The sequence below is a fragment of the Pristiophorus japonicus genome, chromosome 16, assembly GCF_044704955.1.
Source record: "Pristiophorus japonicus isolate sPriJap1 chromosome 16, sPriJap1.hap1, whole genome shotgun sequence".
Taxonomy (NCBI): domain Eukaryota; kingdom Metazoa; phylum Chordata; class Chondrichthyes; family Pristiophoridae; genus Pristiophorus; species Pristiophorus japonicus.
In genome coordinates this window covers 51,710,966-51,735,965 of record NC_091992.1, presented here as the reverse complement: position 1 = coordinate 51,735,965, position 25,000 = coordinate 51,710,966, and the positions used below count along the sequence as shown (strand labels likewise).

Here is a 25,000-nt window from a genome sequence, read left to right as displayed (position 1 = left end):
CAGTCTGTCTCTCTCTCTCTCTCCCCAGTCTGTCTCTCTCTCTCCCCAGTCTGTCTCTCTCTCTCTCTCTCCCCAGTCTGTCTCTCTCTCTCTCTCTCTCTCTCTCTCCCCCCAGTCTGTCTCTCTCTCTCTCCCCCCAGTCTGTCTCTCTCTCTCTCTCCCCCCAGTCTCTCTCTCTCTCTCTCTCTCTCTCTCTCTTCCCCCCCCCCCAGTCTGTCTCTCTCTCTCTCTCTCTCCCCAGTCTCTCTCTCTCTCTCTCTCTCCCAGTCTGTCTCTCTCTCTCTCTCTCTCTCTCTCTCCCCCCAGTCTGTCTGTCTCTCTCTCCCCCCAGTCTGTCTCTCTCTCTCTCTCCCCCCAGTCTCTCTCTCTCTCTCTCTCTCTCTCTCTCTTCCCCCCCCCCCCAGTCTGTCTCTCTCTCTCTCTCTCTCCCCAGTCTCTCTCTCTCTCTCTCTCTCCCCAGTCTGTCTCTCTCTCTCTCTCCCCCCAATCCCTCACTACCTATTTTTTCTCTCCCACAGAAGGCCACAAAAATGTCCGTGTAGAATATCACATCAATATTTTTGCGAAAAGGCCTGGAGATAATTTAAAAGCCCAAGAAACAGCTCCAGCGGCAATGTGCTCCACGAGCTCATGCTTTGGCCCCACCTCCAGCTTCCTCATACGTCACACTGCACACAAGTGACCAGATCGAGCACGCATGCACAAAAAGGGGGCGGAGTTCAAGATGCACATGCGCAGAAGGACACAAAAAAATTGTTGCAAATAATCACTCCGCTTATAAAATCCGCCAGGGAGAACGGAATTCATCTCATCACCCGGAACTGATTCACACCCATGCTAAATGTTCTATTGGCTTCTAGTGAAAGACAGACTTTCATTTCTATAGCGTCATTCACGACTTCAGGATGTCCCAAAGCCCTTTACAGCCAACTTTGAAATGTTTTAATTGTGGTAATGTAGGAAACACAGCAGTTCCTACAAACAGCAATGTGATAATGACCAGATAATCTGTTTTTAGTGATATTGGTTTTGACCAGGACACCGGGGAGAACTCCCCTGCTCTTCTGCGAACAGTGCCCTGAGATCTTTTACGCCCACCTGAAAGGGCAGACGCGGCCTCGGTTTAACATCCGAAAGATGGCACCTCTGACAGTGCAGCACTTACCTAGTACTGCACTGGAGTATCAGCCTAGATGTTGTGCTAAAGTCCCACTCTAGGGACAACCATCTAACTCAAAGACGAGTGTGCTACTGACTGAGCCACAATTGACTCTAGTGTAGGAATACTTAACAGGTATGAATCAGTTTTAAATGAGTTAGTGCCTTGGCTAAAACAGCAGGGAGGGGAATTTCAGACGCACACATTAAGCGATTGTACGCCGGACTCCCACGGCATAGTTTCTGAGCTCCCGGCCCCTCACCGAAGGGGAAATCAAGACGTTATTAAGTGCAGAGAGATAATAGCTAGAGAGAGAGATACCCTACCTCAATGAACCAAACTAAGAACACCGGCAATAGATGCAAGAGAAATGGAGTTTACAAACTGACTGGCAATCACTCAATAAGTTGTTACAATGTCAGAGGAAATGGCCAAGGACTCGTGAAGGTCTTCCAGTTAATTTGGTCGAATAGAATCGTTGTTTTCTAACTATGTCAAAGATTAAGCAGCTTGCACTGAAATCCAGGATGACCACAGTCTGACTGACGACCCGAGCTGACAGCGTTACTGGTCCACGCTCACGTCGTGCAGCCTACGGGTATCGCTGGGCAAAGCTCTCAGACAACCTCCCGCCCTGAAGTATCAGACGCCATGGAAAAGCAGAGACTTTAAATGAGGATTTCTGGCCTGTGGGTCAGAGTATTCTTTTTTTTTTTAAAAGAGTCACAGGTAGGTCAAGTGGAGCAAGTGTCAATAGGGGAGCATTTAGGGAATAGTGATCATAGTATCATAAGGTTTAGATTACCCAAAGACAGCAGTTATTGCCCATCCCTGTTTGTCATTGAAAAGGTGGTGGTGAGCTGTCGCTTTGAAACACTGGAGTCCTTTTGATGAGGTCTTATTATAGTTTCTTGTAGCAGTTTGATGCAACTGAGTGGCTTGCTTGGTCATTTCAGAGGGCAGTTAAGAGTCAACCACATTGCTGTTGGTCTGGAGTCACAAATAGGCCAGACCGGGTAAGGGCGGCAGATTTCCTTCCCTAAAAGGACATTAGTGAACCAGATGGGTTCTTACGACAATCTGGTAGTTTCATGGTCATCATAACTGCTGCTAGCTTTTTACTAATTTTTATTTAATTAACTGAATTTATATTTCCCAGGTGGGATTTGAACTCAGGTCTCATCATTAATCTCGGCCTCTGGATTATTGATCCTGTAACATAACCACTGTTATGTCTCAAATAAAGCAATGTGACTGAATACTGTAAACTTGAGTACGTGTGACTTTGGTCTCTTTATTCTGACTCCAGAGTGCTGACATAGCATGGGAGGCCTGCTTATATACAGTGCTCCCAAGAAATGCTGGGATCCCTTGGGACTCCAACAAATGTGCCCTCTGGTGGCGGTAGAATGCTGGTTACAAAGTGTTGCATACATAGCATCACTCCCACCCCACCCCCCCCAAAGTCAATAGTACACTTATTTACAGGGTGAGACGATCTGGGGCTTTCTGCTCCCTAGTCAATCGTCTCGGTACAAACACAGGTGCAGGTGAGTTGGTTGGGCCTTCGCTGGGCTGCTGCGCAGCTGGCCTTGCTGAACTGCTGGGGATGATGAATTCAGCTTCGTGGTCAACTGTGATGTCGGTTGCCACTTGTGTGTGTATCGGAGGGTCGAAGTTGGTAGTGTCCTCTTCAGGTTGTTCGTGGCTGTCTGAATCGCAGTTTGGTTTGGTCCAAATGCTTTCTGCAAGTTAGTTCATTTTGACCTCAAACCCCTACTCCCTTCTTTGGCTACGACAGTGCCAGCAAGCCATTTGGGACCATGTCCATAGTTGAGTACAAATACAGGGTCATTGACTTCAATATCGCATGACAAATTTGCACGATCATGGTACATGTTTTGTTCATGATCATGTTGAGGGCAGGTGGCATCGCGATCAGGGTGGATTAGAGAGAGCATTGTTTTGAGTGCCCTTTCCTTGAGCAGTTCGGCAGGGGGAACTCCGGTGAGCGAGTGGGGTCTTGTGTGGTAGCTGAGCAGGACTCGGGACAGGTGGGTCTGCAGGGAGCCTTCCGACACGCGTTTCAAGCTTTGCTTGATGGTTTGGACTGCCAGTTCTGCCTGGTCGTTAGATGCGGGCTTGAACGGGCAGATGTGACGTGCTTGATCCCATTGCGGGTCATGAATTCCTTGAATTTAACGCTAGTGAAGCACGGCCCATTGTCGCTGACAAGGACATCAGGTAGGCCGTGCGTGGCAAACATGGCTCGTAGGCTTTCGATGGTGGCAATGGACATGCTTACAGACATTATTACACATTCAATCCATTTTGAATAAGCCTCCACAACAACCTAAAACATTTTGCCTAGAAACGGGCCAGCGAAGTCAACGTGGATCCTAGACCACGGTTTGGAGGGCCATGACCACAAACTTAGCGGTGCCTCCCTGGATGCATTGCTCAGTTGAGAGCAAGTGTTGCATTGGCACACGCAAGACTCCAAATCTGAGTCATCTGAGGTCATGCAGCTGCAGGCGTGTACGTTCTACCATATGCATTCCTGCCTGAAAATGACATTACTTTGTGTACAGTACTTGCCAATGCATCTTTATGCTGCAAAATTTATTTGGTGTCATCGCTGGTGGATATAAATGCCTGGGCTATCGTTATGGCTTTGCTCAGGTTCGGTGTTTCAACAGTCAATAGTTTGTGAAGGATAACCTCATGGCCAATGCCAAGCACAAAAAAGTCTCTTAGCATTTGCTCCAGGAATCCATCGAATTCGCAATGTCCTGCAAGGCGCCTTACTTCAGCGATGTAGCTCGCCACTTCCTGGCTTTCAGACCGCTGACAGGTATAAAATCGATACCTTGCCATCAGAACACTCTCCTTCTGATTTAGGTGCTCCCGGACCAGCGTACACAGTTCTTCATATGATTTGGTTGTTGGTTTCACCGGAGCAAGAAGATTTTTCATGAGGCCATAGTTTGTTGCCCTGCAGATCGTGAGTAGAATCGCCCTTCTTTTGGCAGCGTTCTTATTCTCTTCCAGCTCATTGGCCACGAAGTATTGGTCGAGTCACTGCACAAAGGCTTCCCAATCGTCACCTTCTGAGAATTTCTCCAAGATACCAACAGTTCTCTGCATTTTCGTGAGATGGTGCGTTGTCTATTACTCGTCGCCAGTTGTTATGTCTCAAATAAAGCAATGTGACGGAGTACTGTAGACTTGAGTAAGTGTGACCTTGGTCTCATTATTCAGACTCCAGAGTGCTAACACAGCATGGGAGGCCTGCTTATATGCAGCGCTCCCAAGGGATGCTGGGATCCCTTGGGACTCCAACAGATGTGCCCTCTGGTGGTGGTAGAATGCTGGTTACAAGGTGTTGCGTACATAGCACCCACGATGTAGCTGTGCCCACTATGCTACCGTGTCGGAAGGCCTGGGCTGTGCAATTTTCAATAAAACTTTCAATTTCCCTAAAGCTAAACCTAAGTTCATCACCAAAAGAACAAAGGGAGAGATTAGAAGAATTGTTCTGTTAGGACATGGACCCTACTAGTGTGGAAACAGATTCCATCATCATATTTAAAAAAAAGAGAAGTTTGTCAGGGCAAGGGAATGGGCCACAGCGAAGAACTCTTTCAGAGAGCTGACACTGGGACGATGGACCGAATGGCCTCATTCTGCAGGAGAACACCATCCTTTGGCACACTCCCAACATCTGCACTGCACCACATGCAGTGTCAGCCCGAGCTTTCCCAAGAGCTGATCTTCAGTGAGGCATCCAGAGTCACACACATTAGACATGTAGGGCCAGGAGATGGCAGCCCAGAAGGGCAAGAGCTGGAAAAACCACATCCACTAGTACACCATGCAGCCACAGGACCTCAAGAGAGTGGGTTACCTGGGCCTCACTAAAGATCAGCATTGGAGAAAGCTCAGGCTGAGGAGGATGATGTTTTACAGCGTGAAACAACAAGACCCTTAGGCACACTCCAGCATCTGCACTGCACCCTGTGCGACAGTTATAACCCTCAACTACTGAGCCACATGAACCTTTCCGTCACAAGACTTTTCTGTGGGGCCAGCTGCATTAAAATGGCCACAGAGTTCCTACTTCACAACCGAGCCACCTCCGGAGCAGCAAGACAGGAACTGTGCCTTCCCTGGAGTACAGGGCATTACAGGTGCTATTTGTGCATCTGCACATAATGCCATCATGTACCCCAGTCGGAAGGGCCTTTACTCTCTGGATGTGCAAATGGATACAACCACTACTGGAAAACCGTGCACACTGCTGCACACTTCCCAGAAAGCATTCCTTCCATGACAGTCGTGTGAGCCCCGACTCAACCAAGAAGGGTTAGTTTCTGGGAGACCTTGGTTGTCCACTGCAAACATAGCTCATGACACCCCTATGTAACCCCTGTACCCCAGAATAGCACTGATATAATGAGGCACATGGGAAGAATTCAGTTCCATTCAGGTCAGAGGGATATGGGGCTGGGCGGGGGGCCTTACAACATGTGTTATAGTGGCAGTATATTGTTGGCAGAGGCCTCACCCGAGAACCAAATGTGCTCACAGGCGGCAAGGAGCTTCACAAGACCAGGAGGACCATGCCGGGCAGGAGCGACAAATAGAGCAACAGTCGATGCAGGTCAGGAGATTGGTGCGTCACACTCTCCCTGCCAAAATTCTTCAACTGAGCCTTATAGCAGTCACCACAACAGAGCTGTAACTCCTCCTATTGTTTTAACGGATTTGTTTGGTCCTGACATCTATACATACGGTGTTCCCACTCTAATGCAGTCGGCTGCATTTTTGAGAAAGAAAACCTGACTGCAGCATGCATCATTTTTATTTGTGTGGTGTGTGTGAATGCGCTCAATGTGGTGCATCGCGGTGCTTTATTCTCACACTTTGTGGCCTGCAACACTTGGAACTGACCACCTAAAGGTGCGGTCTTCTCATGGACTTCTTGGGAATCTGACAGGCTGTGATTGGCCTACATCAATGTATCAATAATGTCCTGAATCTGTTTCAGGAATCTCATTGTAGGGAAGCTGCACGCTTTCAGGAGCATCATCCGCCACTTGTGCAGATGGAATGTGTTGAAAGGTTTTAAGATGATTTGAAAAGTCAATCTGTCCCAGCATCCCTTTCTTGTAGTATTTTCAGTGGCAGAGCAAATGTAAGAGAAAGGTAAGTCTTAATCTTGTCTCTATATATGAAGAACAACTTGCATTTATATAGCGCCTTTAATGTAGTAAAATGTCCCAAGGCACTTCACAGGAGTGTTATAAGATAAAACAATTTGACACTAAGCCGCATAAGAAGAAATTAGGGCAGATGACCAAAAGCTTGGTCAAAGAGGTAGCTTTTAAGGAGCGTCTTAAAAGGAGAAAAGAGAGGTAGAGAGGCGGAGAGGTTTATGGAGTTTCAGAGGTTAGAGCCCAGTCAGCTGAAGGCACGGCCACCAATGGTTGAGCAATTATAATCAGGAATGCTCAAGAGGGCAGAATTTGAGGAGCACAGATATCCCAGTGGATTGTAAGACTGAAAGAGATTACAGAGATAGGGAGGGGTGAGGCCATGGAGGGATTTGTCAACAAGGATGAGAATTTTGAAATCGAGGCGTTGCTTAACCGGAAGCCAATGTAGGTCGGCGAGCACAGGGGTGATAGGTGAGCGGGACTTGGTGCGAGTTAGGACACGGGCAGCTGAGTTTTGTATCACCTCTAGTTTAAGTAGGGTAGAATGTGGGAGGCCAGCCAGGAGTGCGTTGGAGTAGTCACGTCTAGAGGTAACAAAGGCATGGATGAGGGTTTCAGCAGCAGATGAGCTGAGGCGGGGGGGGGGGGGTGGGGGGGGGAGACGGGCGATATTAGAGGTGGAAATAGGTGGTTTTAGTTATGCCGCGGATATGTGGCCGGAAGCTCATTTCAGGGTCAAATATGAGACTAGGTTGCGAAGTCTGGTTCAACCTCAGACAGATGCTAGGGAAAGGGATGGAGTCAGTGGCTAGGGAATGGAGTCTGTGGCGGGGACCAAAGACAATATTTCCAATATTTAATTGGAGAACATTTCTGCTCAAGCAGAACTGGATGTCCGACAAGCAGTCTGACAATTTAGAGACCATGGAGAGGTCAAGAGAAGTGGGGGTGAGGTAGAGCTGGGTGTCGTCAGCGAACATGTGGAAACTGACGCCGTGTTTTCGGATGATGTCTCCAAGGGGCAGCATATAGACGAGAAATAGGAGGGGGCCAAGGATAGATCCTTGGGGGACACCAGAGGTAACGATGTGGGAATGGGAAGAGAAGCCATTGCAGGAGATTTTCTGGCTACAATTAGATAGATAAGAATGGAACCAGGCGAGTGCAGTCCCACCCAGCTGGAAGGAGAGGCGTTGGAGGAGGATGGAGTGGTCAACTTTGTCAAACTACTACAGACAGGTCGAGAAGGACGAGGAGGGATAGTTTACGTTTGTCACAGTCACAAAGATGACTTTGATGAGAGCCATTTCGGTACTGTGGCAGGTACGGAAACCAGATTGAAGAGATTCAAACATGAAGTTCCTGGAAAGACGGGCACGGATTTGGGAGGCGACAACATGTTCCAGGACTTCGGAGAGGAAAGGGAGGTTGGAGATGGGGCAGTAGCTTGCAAGCCCAATGGGGTCAAGGGTTGGTTTTTTGAGATGAGTGATGACAGCAGATTTGAAAGAGAAGGGGAAAGTACCTGAGGAGAGAGAACCGTTAACAATGTCAGCTAACATGGGAGCCAGAAAAGTAAGTTGAGTGGTCAACATTTTAGTGGGAAAAGGGTCAAGGGAGCAAGAAGTGGGTCCTAAACAGACCGTTTGGAAACGCAAGGGCAGAGAATGAAAACATCCAGGTCTAGGGAACGGGATATACATTTGGCCGAAGCACTTATTGCATTATAAACAAAGCTTGTAGCACAAAGGCAAAGGCTGATAAGATTAGAAGCTGGGTAAACACCTATAAATGCAGCCTTGGCTATACGTACAAACTATGTATTCATTCCAACATATTATGTAAGCACAAGCCCAGGATGTGTTACAGCATAATAGAACTAGATCCCTTCTAAGGTAGAGTATCCTCGGGAGGATCAGGCACCCGCGCAGAGGGCAGGACTCGAGTTTTCCTGACAACTAGGTCACATTATTTGCACGTGATTTTATATAAATGGAAGATCAAATCAGTCACCGTAGTAAGGTTTATTATTATAAAAAACACTGGTGAGTGAATCATAAGTGGAGTTATTGTCGTCGGACTAACAACCCTTTGTTGCGACAGTGACCACCAACATATCCGCGAACAGAACAGAATGGGACTGGTGCCAAACCGGAGAACCAACATCGCAATTCTCCTGCTAGGCAGGTAGCTGCTGGGAGCCACGTAGGTCAGGTCCCCGTGTAGCCCGCTGATCTGTGCAAGGCCGTTGCACTTCCATGAGCTCTCGGATTCCATCCCTGATGGTTATCCCGCATTGAAAGGGCTTGGATTCTAGCCCCCAGTGCACTGACAGCATCGTTGGGAACACTGGCCAGGGATGTACTTACTGTCTGAGTGCCTGAAGTCTCCACAGTGGATGCCACCGGGATTGCCCAATGCTCAATGGCAGAGTGCAGGCAGGTGTAATATGGCAGAACTCTGGGCGGCAGACAACCTTCCAGCTTGTATTGCAAAGACAAGTGACTGGCGTTCCGACACCACCGTGTTTGAAACCTGAACCTATGCTGCCTGAATCCCACATCGGCACGGCAAGATCATGAACATGTTGAATCTCGCCCAGCACCAACCAGCCCTTGCTGAACTACCACACTTTCCTCTCCTTGCTTGTGCTCCTTGCCTCAACTTGTGTTCTCTCTTTGGACTAAGGTTCTCCGGAATGTATAGTTCGGGCTGATGCCGGGTTCAAGTGGTGAGGTCTAAGTGCAAGGTGCTGGCATCACCTCCACTGGAATCTGTCGCTTCTGTGAAAGAAGATGCCATATTAGGAGTCTTAAGGTGTGCTATCTGTATTGCTGCATATGACATCTTCAGTGGTGGGGTGGGGGGGCACTGTGTGTCCAGCTGAATGGAGCATTTCTTGACCGTATTAAACATAATGGTACAAACCTGGAGCCTGGCCTCATCCTGTGGCCATGCTGCCCCTCCTGCCCACTAAGATCATCTTTCCTTATTGTCTGCAAATGCTTCCTTGAATCACTAACCTGTCCATGATCACACAGGATAAACGCTGCATTCTCCCCCACTGGGAACGATCGGTGAACACTGTGGTCTGCATGATGAGTAAACGCACTGCATCCTCTCTGGGATAGCATGGACGATACACTGCATTACGGAGCCAGCATCTGTTTGGAGGATGCTACTCCCTCAATGATCAACATTAGCTGTAGTTAGGCATTCAGATATTTTGATGCATCACTTTTGTACCCGTTACGTCCCGTCGTGTCTATATCTGCCCCAGTCAGTAAATTCACATTAAGCTTCGGTGCTTACTCTGATGGTCAAATAGTTTCGTGCACACTTCCTGTCATCTCTGCTGGGCTCGCTACAACACATGTCACCCTTGCTTTAACTTACTGCCATCCCTGGCATACTCTCTGGCTCTCTCAGGGTGCTCACTTTTTGAAGATGATATTTCGCTGCTCCCTCACACTATCCAGTGTCTCTTCCTTCCTCCCTTGGCCCATCTCCACACAACATGGCACATTCTACAGTAGGATTGATGGAAGATGGTGCTTCAGATCCATTCCCACCTTCTGTAAACATCTTCACTGAACAAGTAGCTCCATGACACTACTCCGGCTGTCCTTTGATTGGTCCATCAGTTGTGCAAACACTCAAACAAATCTGATCTTGTAGAAATCGCAGAGTGTAATCGTGCGAGTGCATTACAAGGTCAGGGAACAAAGACCATACAGTTAACCAGTTCATTGAATACAGAGCAATTCCACCCTACAGCGACATCGTTTAATCCAGAAAACCGCAGCAGGATTTCAGTCCCAATTTAAAACATTATGCGGTCAGAAAAAAAGCAAAAGATTTGGTGTGTAAATCATCAAAACATGCAGTCATAAAAGAATTACTCATGTAAACAAGCCAAAGGTGGGCAGCGGAAACGTTACAAGGACACCCTCAAAGCCTCCCTGATAAAGTGCGACAACCCCACTGACACCTGGGAGTCCCTGGCCAAAGACCGCCCTAAGTGGTGGAAGTGCATCCGGGAGAGTGGTGAGCACCTCAAGTCTTGTCGCCGAGAGCATGCAGAAACCAAGAGCAGGCAGCGGAAAGAGCGTGCGGCAAATCAGTCCCATCCACCCCTTCCCTCAACAACTGTCTGTCCCACCTGTGACAGGGACTGTGGTTCTCGTATTAGACTGTTCAGCCACCTGGAAGGACGTCTTCCTCGATTCCGAGGGAACGCCTACAATGATGATGACTCATGTAATTAAAACCAGCAGGATTTAAATGCCCCGCTCCCCAAGTTAAGTGGAACCGAACCCATAATGATTGGAAGGTTAAGTTTGAATTCCAGCTGTCCTCGGGTACTGAATTTGGCCTCGGTGTCTTCGAGCAGAGGGGGGGGGGGGGGTAAACAGCCGTGGATTGTGCTCCTGCACCTCGAGTATCAGCACATAAACCCTTAATATATTTGTATGAAATTCATTGGCCCATTATTACTAGAAGCGCTAACTCATTTAGAATTTACCCAGACCAATCCAAGACCTTTGGTGTGGACATTGAGTGAGGACAGGATTCGGCTCGGCTCTGCTGCCCTCTATGGTAGAATAGCCTCCCTGGCACTCACTGTCTCTGCTCACACAAGAGGAATGGGCACCAGACGATACCCAGGGAACTGGATCCTGCCAAGAGTCTGGGCCAGAAGGAGAGGGCGGGAAAAAAGGGACAGAAACTTCGCCCCAAAAGACTCCATGTTAAAGTTCCCGCCATACATTATAAATCATCATCATCATAGCAGGTCCCTCGAAATGAGGAAGACTTGCTTCCAGGCCGAAATCGGATGAGTTCACGGGTGTTTCAATAATATTCCGGATCCTGAACTACATCCTGAAGGGTGGAAGGTGCCTGGGCGTGGATTTTGTTAACATGGAGCGGCCGTTGCACACCAGCCACCACACGGGCTTGACAGAGAAAACGATGAGATGTAAAGTGCTGCAGTGAGGAGGTTGGATCTCACTGGCCACTGTATGTTGCAACATGGTAAATTGGTTTCTTGGGTACTTGCGGTGACGTGGTAAACATTCTATAAGATGCGGTTATGGGACACTGGTTGGCACAGCAGGTTAGGCACTGGCCATTCGCCTCTGGGACTAAGGATCAGGATCAACGCAGATTGATGTAATGAACTTTTCCTCTGTCTAGAAAAGTGAAATGAGTTTGAGCAATCTCAATCCAGTTCTTGGGATCTTCCTGATCCACCCTAAATTCACCACCCATCATCAACGTCGCTCAGATTGGCAGAGGGTTGGAGTGGGAAATGGAATGAAATGCAAGTAGGGGCTGCTCTTCTGAGATTGGGTTGTGGCACAGTATTGAGGTCAGGTGGAGAGCGCTTTACTCTGTATCCGACTACAACTGACCTGGAAGTGTTCGATGCTGACATCGACTGCCTAAAAATATCCATTGCTCAGCACCAACAAGCCTTACCTTGATGCGTGAACATGAAAAATGGACTTACACTCTCACTTAAAGTGCGAAACAGAGGAAATCTTGACTAGTACATTTACACTGTCACTACATGCAGTGACCAGAGGAATGCTTAATCCGAGCTTCATCATGTCCGCATTTCCCACTCCGGTTGGAAAATCTTTATTGCCTCTAAAAAGTTTGAGATTCAGACTCGCTCACGCCAGTCCCAGAAGGCATTTCAAGATTCCCCGCAGTCGGACTCCTAAACAGGCCTGTATCGACAGGAATTGGTTCAAATGTACAATGGAGGGTCTGTTGCAGTCAGCCTCAGCCCCACATCAGCGTGGCAACATGGCATGTTGTTTCAAAGAGTCACCGATCATATTTTCTTTGGCAAAATTAAGTCCGCCTCACCAGGCCGGCACAACTACCGCACCCTCCATGTTAACTTGTGCTGGAACACCACCCTCTGGGGGCAGATTACAACAACAAGTATTTATATAGCGCCTTTAACACTACACAGGTGCATTATGAGATAAAAATTTGACACCGAGCCACACCAGTAGAAATTAGCGCAGGTGACCAAAAGCTTGGTCAAAGAGGTAGGTTTTAAGGAGTGTCTTAAAGGAGGAAAGAGAGATGGAGAGGCAGAAAGTTGTAGGCTGCGAGCTCCAGAGCTTGGGGCCCAGGCAAAAGGCGGCACGGCCACCGATGGTTGAGCGATTATAATCTAGGATACTCAAGAGGGCAGAATTAGAGGAGTGCAGACATCTTGGGGCGGGGGGGGGGGGGGGGGGGGGGCTGGATGAAATTACAGAGATAGGGAGGAACGAGGCCATGGAGGGATTTGAAAATAAGGATGAAAATTTTGAAATCTGCTTAACCGGAATCCAGTGTAGGTCAGCGAGCACAGGGGTGATGGGTTACACCAAATTACACCAAAATAGCCTCTGGCAGAGCATGATCCCTTGTTATCCCTCTTCCCTTCTTACCCCCACCCCCACCCCGAAACCCCGGCAGAGGGAAAGGGGAGACCATTACTGTGGCACTGCACAGCACGGAGGCTCCAACCAGCAAAACTCCCTGGAAACAGCAAGTGGATTCCATTCTTTTTATTTCAGAAGCCTCACTGGAAGGCCAAGGCCTAGTAAGCAGGGCACTGGAAGGCCAAGGCCCAGTGAGCAGGGCACTGGAAGGCCAAGGCCCAGTGAGCAGGGCAATGGAAGGCCAAGGCCCAGTGAACAGGGCACTGGAAGGTCAAGACCTACCCAGCGAACAGGGCACTGGAAGGTCAAGGTCCACAGAGCAGGGCACTGGAAGGCCAAGGCCCAGTGAACAGGGCACTGGAAGGCCAAGGCCCACAGAGCAGGGCATTGGAAGGCCAAGGCCCAGTGAGCAGGGCACTGGAAGGCCAAGGCCCAGTGAACAGGGCACTGGAAGGCCAAGGCCCAGTGAACAGGGCACTGGAAGGCCAAGGCCCACAGAGCAGGGCACTGGAAGGCCAAAGCCCAGTGAGCAGGGCACTGGAAGGCCAAAGCCCAGTGAGCAGGGCACTGGAAGGCCAAAGCCCAGTGAGCAGGGCACTGGAAGGCCAAGGCCCAGTGAACAGGGCACTGGAAGGCCAAGGCCCACAGAGCAGGGCACTGGAAGGCCAAGGCCCAGTGAGCAGGGCACTGGAAGGCCAAGGCCCACAGAGCAGGGCACTGGAAGGCCAAAGCCCAGTGAGCAGGGCACTGGAAGGCCAAGGCCCAGTGAGCAGGGCACTGGAAGGCCAAGGCCCAGTGAACAGGGCACTGGAAGGCCAAGGCCCACAGAGTAGGCTTCCATTTTAAACAGAAGCCCAAACATCCCGTACAGTGAAACCAAAACCTTCAGTGGTCAACCAGTTAGTAATATAGGGATGTTGAAATGTATACACCCAGAAAAGACTGCCGTCCATCGAGCTAATCCCCCAAGTTAATCTCTCTAAACACCGCTCCACCAAAAATCTATCAGATTCCCCTTTAACCTTTTCCAAGCCATCTGCGCCCACCGTCTCCCTGGGCAGCCTGTTGCACACAATCACACCTCCGAAACCGTCTGTCAGCCTTCCCTTTTCTGTGCAGGAACCAGTGTCTCCGGTTCTAGAATCCGTAACAAGTTGTCAAGCTCAATTTACCTATTCCCTTAAGAATCTTTCCTGATAGTTAATTTAATATTTGGTACAGCATAATATACCACGATATGATATTACAACATTCTCCAGCCTTCCAATCTCTTGTACATCACCACTCCCTTTGTCCCACCATTGGCGGTCGTGCCATCAGTTGTCTAGACCCTATGCGGTGGAATTCCCTTCCTTTATCTCTTCGCCTCTCCATTCCCCTCTCCTCCTTTAAGCCCCCCACCCCCTTATGCTTCATCTCTTTCATCAAGATTTTAGTCACTCCTCCGAGCATCTCAATATTTGGTACGGTGTCAGTTTTTGTCTGTGAATCACCATGGGACATTTTTCTATCTTAAAAGGTACACAAGAAATGGAAGTAGTTAATCCACTGATGTAGTAACATTTGTAATCTCGTGTGTAACTGCGCCGATGTTCACTGCCAGCTGCGCTTTGTTCTGCGTGGTCTGTCTCTTTTAGTGCGTGGTCCCTTTAAATTTCTGCGCGCGGTATTTACACGGCAAAGTCGGTGATCAGCCGGCGCAGGACCTTTCCCGTTACAGCGTGGCCGCACTTAAAAAAAAGACTTGCATAGTGCCTTTCACGACCACCAGACATCTCAAAGTGCTTTACAGTCAATGAAGTACTTTTGGAGTGTAGTCACTGTTGTAATGTAGGAAACACAGCAGCCAATTTGCGCACAGCCAGCTCCCACAAACAGCAACATGATAATGACGAAATAATCTGTTTTTGTTACAGTGATTGAGGGATAAATATTGGCCAGGACACCAGAGATAACTCCCCTGCTCTTCTTCGAAATAGTGCCTTGTGATCTTTTATGTCCACCTGAGAGGGCCTTGGTTTAACATCTCATCCGAAAGACGGCACCTCTGACAGTGCAGCACTCCCTCAGCACTACACTCGAGTGTCAGCCTGGATTTTTTTGTGCTCAAGTCCATGGAGTGGGACTTAAACCCACAACCTTCTAACTCAGAGGTGAGAGTGCTACCCACTGAGCCACAGTTGACACTAGAGGGAACATTGACTGTGGTGCTCATTGATTCCTAGTTTCCACAGTAGTAGAAGAATAATTATCAAACGACAGGATCCTAGGCCTTGTATGGGCTTAGAAGTAATAATAGCAAACGATCCATGTTGCAGAATAATCCTGCTCAGTAAAATTAAACTCCAAAGAAAAACCGGGAGGGAAGCAATATTCAAAATACAAACCTAAATACACACTCATGAAACATACTCTCGATGGTATCTGTGGGACAGGACCTGGAGTGCTGGGCCCTGATTTATGCAGGGTAGTGATCCCATATCCTGCCTGTGTAGATTTATTAAAGCAAGACTCTTGCTGAGAATGTCGCCTGAAACTTTCAGTGCACCCAAAGTGAAATCAGTCATGTCTCACTGCACACGCTACATTCTGCATCATTTCATCATTTCCCTGAACTACAGAGGTAGTTTTAAATGTGTGTATGGGACAATAGCGGCCCCAACGCCCCCGCCCCGCCGGTGAACCATGCATCAGGACGCGGCTGTTCTTAAGCTTTTTTTAAACAGTCCGAGTGCTCCCAGTACACTGGTGCGTATCTGCTCTGCCTCTTATGGTACTGAATTATAGAGATTATGATTCAAAGTCTGTGCTGTTGGATGATCAAGTGCGGGTGCTATATTGATCGCAGTGCCTCGGGTATATGGAAGTGGTGAACAAATCTATACAGCATCCTTATCACAAAGTGCTCCTGTTAATTACAGGGCAATAACATATATCTGCTGCATACTTGTGTATGTGTTATCAAACGGCCATGTTCGTCATCGCGTGGTTCTAACAGACACGCTGGGCCACCCGGCTTAACCTATAATATAGACCAGGTCAGTTATCTATCGGCTGCTGCTCTGTGTAACTGTGGGCCTCTCACTGACAGACTGTGACTGTGAGCCTCTCATGGACACGATGCTTTGCCGGGAATGACTGCATGCATAGTGTGTAACGTTGTGCACAATTGTACAAGCACATGTTATAATTGTGCACCGGTTATTGGTGTGAGGGACAGAAGCTTTGTTAGTCAACCAATCTCAATCAGCAACTAGTGCCAAATTATGTAAACGGATTCAAGAAGCGGTACACAGTTATATAACCGGTCACTGCAAACAATACACTTACGTAACCAATCTTACTAGTTACTAGTTATGTGACTGATGTCTGTAACCAGGACAGCGTTATATAGTCAGTCTCAATAGCCTCATTACCGCAGTTACATAAACAACCCCACCAGGGAAATGTGGGCGGTAGTTTCCAGATTGAACTCACGAGTTTCACCTGACCAGCAACAACCTGTAGGTATTATAAGCAAATAAGTAATAGCAGAAAGGGTTTCAGTTATACTGCGTGAGTCTCGGGAATAGGTTAATAAGGAGCTGGTTAAACAGTGCGAGCGTTGCGGAGTTTGGTGTTGCTGCTGGCCGTGGGTTTACTGGAAAAGTTGGGACATTATTAGTTCGCTGCGAAACCGGACGATCAGAAAGAGGTGCTTCAAGTGTGGAAGATTAAAGATCACGGGAGGTGCGCGGGGAAAAAGTTCAGTTTTACCCAGAAGAAGCGGTCGCTTTGCACCAGAAGGGAGAGCAACAGCGAGCTGGGCCTGCCCGGAATGTCCCTGTACCAGTCTCTCCCGCTGGCAGCAGCACACAGCCCAGTCCCTGATCAACCACAAGCCGGCCTGCAATTCCTCACAGTACAGGCAAAACCTCCCGGCGCTGTTTGCGGGTTGTACAGAGCGGGACCTCAGACAGACTGGGATCTGCCTGTCGGTGTGACACACACAACCAACCAACCAACCCCGTGTAACCGCTGTCCCAGTGCCCTAACCTCTCCGCAATCTCTGTCGCAGCACCCTGGACTGCTCCTCAGTAAAGGTCCGGTGCGGACCCTTGCCGGACTGCCCACTATGGCCATGACCACCTCCCCACCCACCCTGTGCTCCCGAAAGAAGATGTAAAATGTGTTACCTGCTTTATCGTGTACTATAGAAAAAAGAAGCCGCTTTGAAACGTGTGCATGTTGAGAGATGTTGCTGAATTCACCAATAAACCCTGTTGTATTTTTACCTGGAAATGAGGAGAATATAGTTAGCATGGAGACGGAGACAGTCAGGGAACACTGGAAATAATGTCCTGAGACTAGGGAGGTGACCGGCTGGCTCATGTCCCCGGTTCCAGCTTGCTCGGAGGGAGTGAGGGCTCTCCTTTATTTAAATGGCATCTCCCTCCCTCACCGGCTTAGAGGATCCAATCTCGGCCAGTGTCACAGTGAGGTCGCTGCACTTTGCTTCAGTTTCTCCAGGCCTGGCCCGGGGGGTTGGGGACGGAAGGATAGCAGCCAGCTCTCACTGTCCGCTCTGTACAGCACTGCCGGGAGTGTATGGAGGGAGGAGGAGGAGGAGGAGGGAGTGTGTGTACACCTGGAGGGGGGTGGTGGGCGAGAAAGAGAGATCGGGCTCAATTGTGATGGCCCCACAATCAAATATCCCCGCCAACACTGACTGCCCAGGTTTCAGGATGAAAAAAAAACGATTCATCCTTATTTATCCTTCAATTTTGAACCAGAAATTGGGCTTGAAGTTGTATAGGAGGGACATTGCTAATCATGAAACTGTGCCCCAGCAATTCAGGGGTACAAATGGATGGGCGTGGGGAAAGAGCTAGTTCCAATGTATTTATGCTGTACAATGTGTTTACAGGCCAACTACTGACACGGCAGGATAGGGCAGTGTAATGGAGTGAGAGAGGGATGCTATGAGAGCCATCGGCGTTTGAAGCTCTCGATCCACATCAGAGATACAACTTTAAGAAGTTGTATAAAATGTCAATGACAAAGGCAAGGCGGTATAGCTTTAAGAAACTGTTGACCTTAATTGCCTTTAATCAGTAACAACCCCAAGCCTTGAAGGCTAAAAAGCAGGGAAATAGATAAGTTGAGAGGAGGTTGGAGAGGAAGGGACTGAGTGAGAAGGTGTAGGCCGGATAGTAAAACCGGTTACTGTTTTATTCATCGCTGCACTTAAAGACACAACTGCGGTGGGTGAATTAACCTCAGTTTTAAGCTTTAGTCTACATATCTAATTGACCACTGGGACCTGAACCTGAACCTGCTTCAACTTGTTACAATAGGTATTCCCATCGGCAGGGGACGGGGCTGGGCAGGTACTGCCATTGGCAGGAGACAGTGCTGAGCAGGGGAGGGACAGTGCTGAGCAGGGGAGGGACACTGCCTTAATCCGGATATGTGACAATGAATGGCTGGACTGCACCTCTCGCACAATACCAGAAGTAACACTGTGATCCCCACAAACTACCAGTGGTTGATATACAGAAACATATTAATCTTGACAGCACAACCCAGACTCTTCTGATCTCGAATCTCCCTGCCACCCGATTTGAACATGATGGAAATGACTCTTGGGCAGAGTGATTTTGAAGTGAATGTATAAAGCGGCCCATCACCGTTGTGGGGTTAGGAAGGATTTTGAGATGGGGCAGTGTGCCAGTGAACTGACTTGGGCCCAGTTCTGGAAATTAATGAACCTCCCCCACTCCTCCTTGATTTTGTGACTTAATTGTTTGCACGTCCTTAAAAGGAAAGATACAGGAGTCCCCATAGCCGCCATCCAAAAAAAAATCAGAAAACTTAGCACTGGTGGCAGAAGCCATACCCAACCATACGATGACCGTTTTATTAGAAGGAATATGAGGAGGTTTGTGGAGTTGGATGAATTACGGCACTACTTTCTGTAGCTAGTACAATGGTTTTCATGTATTCGATTATAACTTGAGTTCTTATAATGGGTTTGATTTGTTCAAGTATTGTAAACCCTGCTGACCTTACCCCACAGAGCGAATGACTTGCTCCTAGAGTGATCTACCCCAATACTCTTTGGCCTCATTGTTTGGAAACGTAAGACATAAAAAGTTACAGTTTAGAAAGTGGTCCCTCAAGTCTTCTCCCATTTCTTCCCATGAGCCACACAGACTAATCTCACTTCAAAAGTATTTCATTGGCTGTGAAGTGCTTTGGGACATCCTGAAGTAGTGAAAGTTGATATATAAATGTTCTTTAAGTCGCTGTATAGAGGTTATTATATACAAGTCACTGTATGCAGATCATTGTATACATTGTCCCCATTTACTGCTCATTAGATTTCATTTACTGTCACTATGTATAAATGTATGCCACTGTATATTCGGTATTGAGACAGAACTCGCTATGTGTATAAATATAAATTGATACATTGTGCTCGGTTTAAATGTAAACGTACGGCTGAGGTAAGTCTAAGATGGTCACCTAGCTCCAAAATATCCGACTTCTAGGAAATGGCTTTCGTTTTCAATTTCTATCCAGCTTTACTGTGTTAATTAAACCGGGAAGATTCGATTTGATCTGATCATCTTTCACCTGTGGTTCATTCAACCTGGAAATGGGACTGTCAGTCGAAGGAAAGATCAAGCATTCATAATGCATTCTAGGCAGCTTACATGCCAATGGAATATTTAATTCTCTCGCCTGGGAGACAGAGAAAGACCGAACCATGAAATGTGTGGGTATTGGGTAGTCCTGGGCAAAACAAAACTGAGGTTGAGGCAGGAACTGGTGATAGATTGTTGGTAGAGACTCTCAGTACATTATTGCTCGTGGAGCAGATGGTTAAAAGACAGTATAGTTTTTGCTGCCACTGTACGCAAGCTTGCACTGTTCGGTGCGTGTTTTTTTTAAAAATGCGTTCCTGGAATGTGGCTGTCGCTGGCAAGGCCAGCATTTATTGCCCGTCCCTAATTGCCCTTGAGAAGGTGGTAGTGAGCTGCCACCTTGAACCGTTGCAGTCCGTGTGGTGAAGGTTCTCCCACAGTGCTGTTAGGGAGGGAGATCCAGGATTTTGACCCAGTGACGATCAAGGAACGGCGATATATTTCTAAGTCAGGATGGTGTGTGATTTGATGGGGAACTTGCAGGTGATGGTGTTCCCATGCGCCTGCTGCCCTTATTCTTCTAGGTGGTAGTGGTCGCGGGTTTGGGAGGTGCTGCCAAAGAAGCCTTGGCGTGTTACTGCAGTGCAAGTGTCTGACTTGTATAATTTGTGTCACTGAAACTAGTTGGTTAATTCAGTCTGAGGCCAATTCAAAGTGTGATGTGTTAATAATACTGACTTCAAGTAGCTTGGAGAGCAAAAGTACAGAGTGCAGTACCAGTCCAGGATCGGGAAAGTCCCAAAGGTGTGAGGTCACTGCAGTGGCAGAAACCCGCATGGCTGGAGCTTCCAGTGTGTCGGGAACATCAGGTCCGCTTATAGCAAGTGTGGCAAGACCACTGCATGAGACAACTGCTGGTTAAATTATTCTAAAGTCACATCAAAATAGTATCAGCGAGTAGCGAGGGATACCCATCATAACCTGTATCGGCTGCTGGAATGTAGTGGTTCTGCCACTGGGCTAGCAGCCTAGAGACTATGTTCAAGTCACACCATTGCAAATTGTGAAATTGAATTGAATTCAATAAATCTGGTCATGTGTGAATGGGAGCATTAAACAGTGAAGATCAAAGCACATTAAAAACTCAAACGGTCCTTTGGAATCTGTCACCACTACTCAATGTGGCCTAAACACAACTCTAGGCCCATACTACATGATATGTAAATACAAGAGTGACCCCAACCATCACCATCAAACGCAAATTGGTTTACCGAATCAGCTTTGCATTTTGTAGGTTTTTTTCCTTGGGAGGTGGACATGGGTATTGTAGAACCAGAGGTTGGTGGAGAACAGTTAGCCATGGTTATGATTCAAAGAGAGATACCACATGAATCTAGTCCATCAATCTTCCTCCAACCCCCATCTTCATATCCATCTGGCCACATTCCCCTAAAATCCATTTGCCATTATCTTAAGTCTCTTGCGGTACCTTATCAAATGTTTTTTGAAGATCCATATAAGCCTCATCAACTGCATTTCCTCGATGAATTTTATGATTTGTCAAGCACAGCCTGCCTTTTGGAAATCTGTGCTGGTGACAGCATGGAAGGCGACCATTCAGCCGTCGAGCCTGGGTCGGCTCGCTGCAAGAACGCCTCAGCTAGTCTCACTCCCCTCGCCCTTTCCCTGTAGCTCTGCAAATTTATTTATTTCGGGTACTTATCCAACTCCCTCGTGAAAGCCATGATTGATTCTGCCTCCACCACCCTTCCAGATCCTAACCACTTGCTCCGTAAAAAAGATTTTTCTTGTGTTGCCTTTGGTTTTTCTACTAATCACCTTAAATCTGTGTCCTCTGGTCTCGATCCTTCTGCCAATGGGAACAGTTTCTCTCTATTTACTCTGTCCAGACCCCTCATGATTTTGAGATCCTCTATCAAATCTCTTCTCAACCTTCCCTGCTCGAAGGAGAACAATCCCAGCTTCTCCACCCTCTCGAAGTCCTTCACATCCTTCCTACAGTGCGGTGGCCAGAATTGGACACAGCACTCCAATTGAGGCTGAACTAGTGTTTTATACAGGTTCATCATAATTTCCACACTTTTGTACTCTATACCTCTATTTATGAAGCCCAGGATCCCAAAAGCTTTTTAAAATGCTTTCTCAACCTGCCTTGCCACCTTCAATGATTTGTGCACATATACCCCTAGGTCTCTGTTCATGCATCCCCTTTAGGATTGTACCCTTTAGTTTATATTTCCTTTCCCCATTCTTTCTACCAAAATGTATCACTTTGCATCTTTCAGTGTTAAATTTCATCTGCCACATGTCTGCCCCTTCCACCAACCTGTCTATCTCCTCTTGAAGTCTATCACTATCCTCCTCACTGTTCACTATACTTCCAAGTTTTGTATCATCTGCAAATTTTGATATTGCACCCTGTACACCCACTTCATTAATATATATCAAGAAAAGCAGCAGTCCCAGAACCAGCCCCTGGGGAATACCACTGTCTACATTCCTCCAGTCTGAAAAGCAACCGTTCACCACTACTCTGTTTCCTGTCACTTAGCCAATTTCGTATCCATGCTGCCACTGTCCCTTTTATTCCATGGGCTTCAACTTTGCTGGCAAGCCTATTATGTGGCACTTTATCAAATGTCTTTTGGAATTCCATGTACACCATGTCAACCGCAGTGCCTTCAGCAACCATCTAATTAATTCCCGTTTCTCCAAGTGCTCAATAACTGTATTATGAACAAGAACTGAAGTAAGACTAACAGGCTTACAATCTCCTGACTTATCCCAGTCTCCTTTGCCATCCTCCAATATGTTTCCCACGGAAAACTGTAGTAAGACCCTCCGATATTTCTTTCCCAGCTTTCCCTTCACATCCAAGGAAGCAAATCATCGATCCCAGTCTACCTCAAGTTCGAGCAGCAGCACAGAGTGAGAAATGGAGAGTTTGCTAAGTGGGAGAGTTCTGTGAAGTGGGGGCGGGAGGTGTTGCTTTGCCTTGTTTTTCCTAACTGTTTCCGCAGAGCGTACCTGAGCGGGAGCAGACCGAGGCCCGAGAGTGGGGATAAAAGCCGCAACAGACCTGCAACTTCAAGGAATCTAATACGGCCAGGGTGATCACCTGGTCTAGTTTCCATCGCCTGGTTGAGTCGGAGAGAAATTTTCCCAGATTTTTTTCCCCCAATTGGCCTGGGTTTTTAATCTGTTTTTTTGCCTCTCCCAGGAGATCGCATGGCTCCAGGTGGGGAGAACTCTGCTGTGTGACAGTGATTGTGGGCTAAGTTTTTCTTTTAAATTAACATATAGGGCTAGAGTTTCCTCTCAAAGCACCCACTTACCACCCAGAAATACAAGTTTTGTCAAAAAACACACATTTATCGCCCAGATACCGCCCGGCAGTAAATTCCACAGTCATTACCGCCGGGCGGTATTCGATACTTTCCACCCATATATTACCACCCAAAATGGAAATTTCATCATTAAGATCCGTTTACCACCAGACCTTAATACTATCCTGAAAAAGCAGGTCTTACTGGATCCTAAGTGGATCTTAAGTAGGCGGTATGGACACAGATCTGACAGGTTTGTTTGATATTACACAGATCTTTATAGTTCTAACAGTTTGATGTATTTTTAAATGGACTGTAGTATTTTCTAGTGTTAGGCAATAATATAAATGGTCCAATAAAGCCTTAGTTACTCCTTTCGTCTCTCACTCACTAGTTTCTCTCTCTCCTCCCCCAACCATCTCACTCTCTTTTCCCCCCCACCCCCCAAACAGCAATCTCACTCTTTCCCTCCTCTTCCCGCCCCCAGCGCTCTCAGGCCGCCAGTCTCTGGCCTCTCGTCGGTGCATCTCCGGGGGGGGCGGGGCTTGATAGCCACACACGCGTGCGCACAACTTGGGAGCCGAAGATTCCCGAGTCAATCGGCCAGCTCGGCCGCACACCGCCCGCTGCACTCCGCTCCAGCCCACTTCACTGCCGCCGACATGGATCATCCGAAAACCGCGGGAACGCGCACCAGCGGCATTCCAGCGTTAGAAAAAGACACAACCGCCGGAACACCGCTAAGGATCGGGCGGGGGCGATTTAACAGGAAAATCCAGCCCATAGCATATAACTAAATTCTAAAACTAACATTTATTTAACTAATTTAATAAACTATATAAAAAAGGTAAATACTTTGATTAACACTAAACTAATTAATTAAATAAAATAATGGGAAAACAGGAGATGTGTTGCTGCTGCAATATGTGGGAGCTTCTGGATGTTTTGGTCCAGGGTGACTACAACTACGGTAAGTGTCTGCGGCTCGACGAACTTCGGCTCAGGGTTGAGGAGCTGGAGTCCGAGCTGTAGACATTGCGAGACATCAGGGAGGGAGAAAGTTACCTGGGCCTTTTGCTCCGGGAGGCAGCCACACCCTCTAGATTAAATACTTTAGAATTGACACGTGGTCAGGGAGAGGTGGATGTGACTGCGAGTGAGGCAGGTAAGGGGATCCAGGAGGTAGTATGGCAGGAGCCTCAGTCCCTGCACTTGTCCAATAGATTTGAGGTTCTTGCAACCCTTGTGGACAAGTGTGCAGACTGCGGGGTGGACGAGCAGATTGACCAAGGCACCGTGGTGCAGAAAGCCATTGAAGTGGAGGGAGTAAAGAGGCAGGTGGTTGTAGGGGACAGTATAGTTAGGAGGATAGATAGGGTTCTCTGCAGCCAAGAGCATGGGTCCCGAAGGCTGTGTTGCCTGCCTGGTGCCAGGGTAAAGGACATCTCCTCTGGGCTGGAGAAAAACTTGAAGTGGGAGGGGGAGGATTTAGTTGTTGTGGTAGATGTAAACCAATGACGTAGGTAGAACTAAGAAAGAGGGTCTGCTGAGATAGTTTGAACAACTAGGGACTAAATTGAAAAGCAGAACCACAAAGGTAATCATCTCTGCATTATTACCTGAGTCACAAGCAAATTGGCATAGGGTCAATAGAATCAGGGAGATGAATGCGTGGCTCAGAGGTTGGTGTGGGAGAAGTGGGTTTCAATTCGTAGGACACTGGTACCAATACTTGGGAAAGAGAGAGCTGTTCCGTGGGGACGGACTACACCTGAACTATGCTGGGACCAGAGTTCTAGCGAATCAAATAACTAGGGAGTTAGACAGGGCTTTAACCTAAATGAGATGAGGGAGAGAAGGGGGGGAGAGGAGAAGAGAGAGAGAGGGGGGGGGGGGAGAAGAGAGAGAGGGGGGGGAGAAGAGAGAGAGAGGGGGGGGAGAAGAGAGAGAGGGGGGGGGAGAAGAGAGAGAGGGGGGGGGGGAGAAGAGAGAGAGGGGGGGGGAAGAAGAGAGAGGGGGGGGGGAAGAAGAGAGAGGGGGGGGGGAAGAAGAGAGAGGGGGGGGGGAAGAAGAGAGAGGGGGGGGGGAAGAAGAGAGAGGGGGGGGGGAAGAAGAGAGAGGGGGGGGGGAAGAAGAGAGAGGGGGGGGGGAAGAAGAGAGAGGGGGGGGGGAAGAAGAGAGAGGGGGGGGGAAG

General features: G+C 48.1%; 1 protein-coding gene across 14 annotated transcripts in view; it reads right to left on the bottom strand.

Moving 5' to 3' along the window:
- gtf2ird1 (GTF2I repeat domain containing 1) overlaps positions 1–25,000 on the bottom strand; it is a 278,277-nt gene that overhangs the window by 177,779 nt on the left and 75,498 nt on the right. For 12 of the 14 annotated variants that reach the window (XM_070857306.1, XM_070857298.1, XM_070857299.1 and 9 more), the window contains one exon: positions 17,006–17,104. The exons of the other annotated variants lie outside the window; for them this stretch is intronic. In XM_070857306.1, the coding sequence (XP_070713407.1) occupies positions 17,006–17,104 (99 nt within the window). The remainder of the gene's footprint in view (positions 1–17,005; positions 17,105–25,000) is intronic. 14 annotated transcript variants of the gene reach the window in all.